This window comes from Condylura cristata, unplaced genomic scaffold (genome assembly GCF_000260355.1).
Source record: "Condylura cristata isolate star-nosed mole 26May11 unplaced genomic scaffold, ConCri1.0 scaffold00029, whole genome shotgun sequence".
Lineage (NCBI taxonomy): Eukaryota > Metazoa > Chordata > Mammalia > Eulipotyphla > Talpidae > Condylura > Condylura cristata.
This window is the reverse complement of record NW_004567130.1, coordinates 8,484,746-8,488,527: the sequence shown is the minus strand read 5'-3', so window position 1 is coordinate 8,488,527 and position 3,782 is coordinate 8,484,746. Positions and strand designations below refer to the sequence as shown.

Here is a 3,782-nt window from a genome sequence, read left to right as displayed (position 1 = left end):
AAAAAAAAAAAAAAGTAATATCAGTAAAATTTAAATTAAGAACAACTACACCTCAGGAAGATGAGATTAAAAAAGAGCGGGAGACAGGAAAAGAGGACAGGAGGAAGAGAGATGCCTGAGCACCCCACTCCTGAACCAACTCAAGATCTTTTTTTTTTTAAGATTTATTTATTTATGCATACAGAACTGGGGTGCAGGCCAGAGGTGCAGGAGTAGTGAGCAGATTCACCAGAGACAAAGTAGGGAGCAGAATAAGCTGACTGACAAAGTATACTGCTGAGGGGAGCAGAGGGCAGATCAGGAAAGGTCTGCTGTGCCACGTGGATCACCTCTAGAGGAGGGATTGAACAAGCACTGAAATGGCTGTGTCTAGCTTGCAGTGCTGAGCTTTAACCCAGTGCACCAACAGGAAGAGCCCTAACCCAAGTTCTAAACAACCTATGAAAATCTTGCTTTGTCTAATTCAAGCATTTTTGCTAGCGAGTTTATTCATGTGCTAAGCCATATTTCATAACTTACCATGTGTAAATACTGCCTGGCTACCACACAACCCTTTCAAACAGAAACATGGGGGCGGAGGGTTGGAGGTAGTGGGTACAAGGGCAGGAGAGTAGGTGGAACCAAACACTAAATGTTGGTCCCTACATTCAATAGATATTTGGTGAATGAATAAACCCAATAAGTATTTAATGATTCCATACATATCTTGGGTTTTTATTCCCTCTGGCTGCACAAGCCAGGAGGCAAACCATACACAGCTCTCTAAGTAAAACTTCTACTAGGCTGTTCCAGATGTAGGAGTAAACAACTGGACTTTCTGGGGGCTTCCAGACTAAGCCATGATAGAGCAATGGGGTGTCCCTGGGAGCCCTGTTCCAACCCATTTAGACAGATGCAAAGGCAGAGTCCCACTGACTTGAGTAAAGTAAATTAAAACAAGCTTCTGAGCCCTGCATAGCAGTAGTTTAAGTACAGGAGAAAATATTATATTAGGAGCATAATGCCTACAAGGAAAGCACTTTTCTTAACCTTTGGATATAGTTGGCAGTTTTCCTAAGAAAACACTAAAATACTCTCAAGGGAGGTACTGCTCTTCCAGCATCATTAAGCAGCTTTGTCCAACTATTTAAACAATGAACTATCAGGACCTAGGCCACCTAAAACACCTTGATTCAACTTTGTGAACTATAAACTAAACAGGTAATAGTTACTTCAGGGAACCCCACAACCCAGTGAAGGAGAACCTAACTAGTGAACAAAAGCTATTCAAAAGACAAGAAGGAAGCAAAAATTATCTTATCCTCAGATAAGACCTCTGAGGGTTTCCTGGGCCAAAAGTCTTTCAAGAGACACCAGTTAAGACATCTTCAAATCCCTATTTAACCTCCTCTTCTCTAGCCTGAATCTCCTAAGAAATCCTCACATCAGGAATCCCCCTGCAGCTATCTCTTCATTACACCTAAAACAGCAGTCTCTGATATGGGAAAACTATCCAGTCAGTTATACTTTCAGGAAATACCAAAATTCTAATAACTTTCTCCAAAGCTTTCCCTTTAACAAAATGACACAGTTTAAAATAGGTGACAACCTATTGTATATGAGGTGACCTTATATTTTAAGGTCATTGATGGATGGTTTTCCATGTAAGAAATGTTTTTCTATCTTAAACTGCAGTCAGAGGTAATACTGACAATCCTGACTTTAAAAAGTCTTTTTTTTTTAGTACTTAAAGATGAATGACAACCTCCAATAGCAGACACTTTGTGAGAGTTTACATCTCATCTCACCTCTAACAATACTATGAACTAAGTCCTAATAAAACACTGTAGGGGCCTCCCTGGTGGCACAAGGAATTAAATCTCAGCACTATGAAGCAATCCGCAGCCACTGCAGCATGAATTCAACTCCCCTGTCAGGGAGCTGACCCACATGGTACAGCAGACCTCTCCTGTCTCATCCGCTGCTCCCCTCAACAGTGTATTTCAGTCAATTTGCCTGTTCTCCCCACTCTGTCTCTGGTGAATCCTCTAATCTACCTCCACCTTCAGTAACTCTGGCCCACACCCTATAAATAAATCTTTTAAATAAATAAATAAATAAGTACATAAAGGACCTGACATTCTGAATTGCTACCTGACATTCTGAAACCAAAAAAGTTCTAAAACCTGAAATTTTTCTATTATTTATTTGGCAATAAAACTCAACAGACTTGAATTATGGAGGTAAAGCTGCCCTGAACTAACTCTAGTTAAACTAAATAACACTAGGATATTTAGATTTTAGCATAATCCCACTTTATGTAACTATTCATATAATTTATTACACAAACATGAATTGCATTTGATTACAGAATACTGCCTCAGATATCCTGGAGGGTGCCTTAATACAAAGTATGTATATCTTAATACCTTTTAAACCCCTAAATCTTAGACTGGTGAAACATCTAGCCCCAAGGTATAACATAAGGTATTATGAATTTCACAGAAAAGATACTGAGGCTCCTTGAGGGCAAAAACTTGTCCAAGTCCACACAGTGGACAAGAAGTGGATTCTACTAGAGAGTGAGGTTATAAGTACTAAGGAGCTGCTATAAGACAGTATCTTTTTTAAAAATAATATAATATTGTATTTTTACATAATTTTGTGCCTTTTTCCATCTCAGTTGTAATCCCCATGGGCTTCCCATCTCCAAATCACCCATGTGTCATCACCATTGCCCACTGCACTTCTCCCGGCCCCCCTGTTTTTGATTCCATTCCCCACTCCACCCCCGTAAAATGTCTCTGGTATATAGTTGTTCATTGTTATTATTTTCTCCCCCCTGGTTCTTTATGCTCCTGCTATGAATGAAACCATCCAATATTTTTCTTTTTCTTTCTGGCTAATTTCAAGCATGATCCCTTCCAGCTCCATCCATGTTACAGCAAAAGGCATGAGTTTATCTTTTTTGATTGCTGAGTAATATTCCATTGTGTATATGTACCACATCTTTTTAATCCAGTTGTCTACTTTTGGGCACTTGGGTTGATTCCATGTCTTTCCTATTGTAAATAAAGCAGCAATAAGCATAAGGGTGTAGGTGTGTCAGACATTATCTTTAGTCCTCACTCAATGCCTCCAGCTTGGAAAGAGTGCTGTACCAGCATGGCTATCCTCTGTAGCCAACTATCTGAGGAACTGAGAAAATAGAAATGTGGAGGAGAGAAATTAGAATCAGAGTGATTCAGAGGGCCTGGCACTTACCTTGCCCAGGACAGTGAGACATGGCTTGGGGTCCAATTCTGGCTGTTCCAGCTTCACCACTCCTACCCAGCCATATTCATACAAGTCCTCTTCATCATTGTTATTACACAGGCCCAGTGGGTGCATCTAGGAAACAAAATGAAAGAAAACTTCAATACACAGGCAGAAGATCTGCTTGACTCACCTTTGTATTTGTCAAACTTAACATTCAAAAGTAACCTCAACATGTAAAATTAAACAGGTTGGGAGGTTAATTTTGTGGGTGCCTTCTCACTGCTTTGTATTCAGCAGTCACCCAAGGTGTATATACCTAATGTAGAGAAAGAAAAATAGCATAAGCCTCATATAAATGCCAATCTAAATTGCTGTGAAATATTATAACATTAAGTAGCAATTATAGATGAAACTAGCTAGTTAATATCCAAGACTACTTGGTTTCTGGACCTTAAGGACACTTCAACTTCTGATTATGTAAGAGTACTTAGAAACACATTCAGGAATTTAATGAGACCATTAGATGTATGTAGAATCACCAATAT

At 39.4% G+C, this 3,782-nt stretch overlaps 1 protein-coding gene across 1 annotated transcript in view; it reads right to left on the bottom strand.

The window, feature by feature from the left end:
* Positions 1-3,371, bottom strand: part of ZNRF3 (zinc and ring finger 3) — a 62,650-nt gene extending 59,279 nt beyond the window's left edge. The window contains exon 1 of the mRNA XM_004690866.2: positions 3,244-3,371. Coding sequence (XP_004690923.1) covers positions 3,244-3,369 — 126 coding nt within the window. The 5' untranslated portion in view covers positions 3,370-3,371. The remainder of the gene's footprint in view (positions 1-3,243) is intronic.
* Between the last annotated feature and the right edge of the window lie 411 nt (positions 3,372-3,782).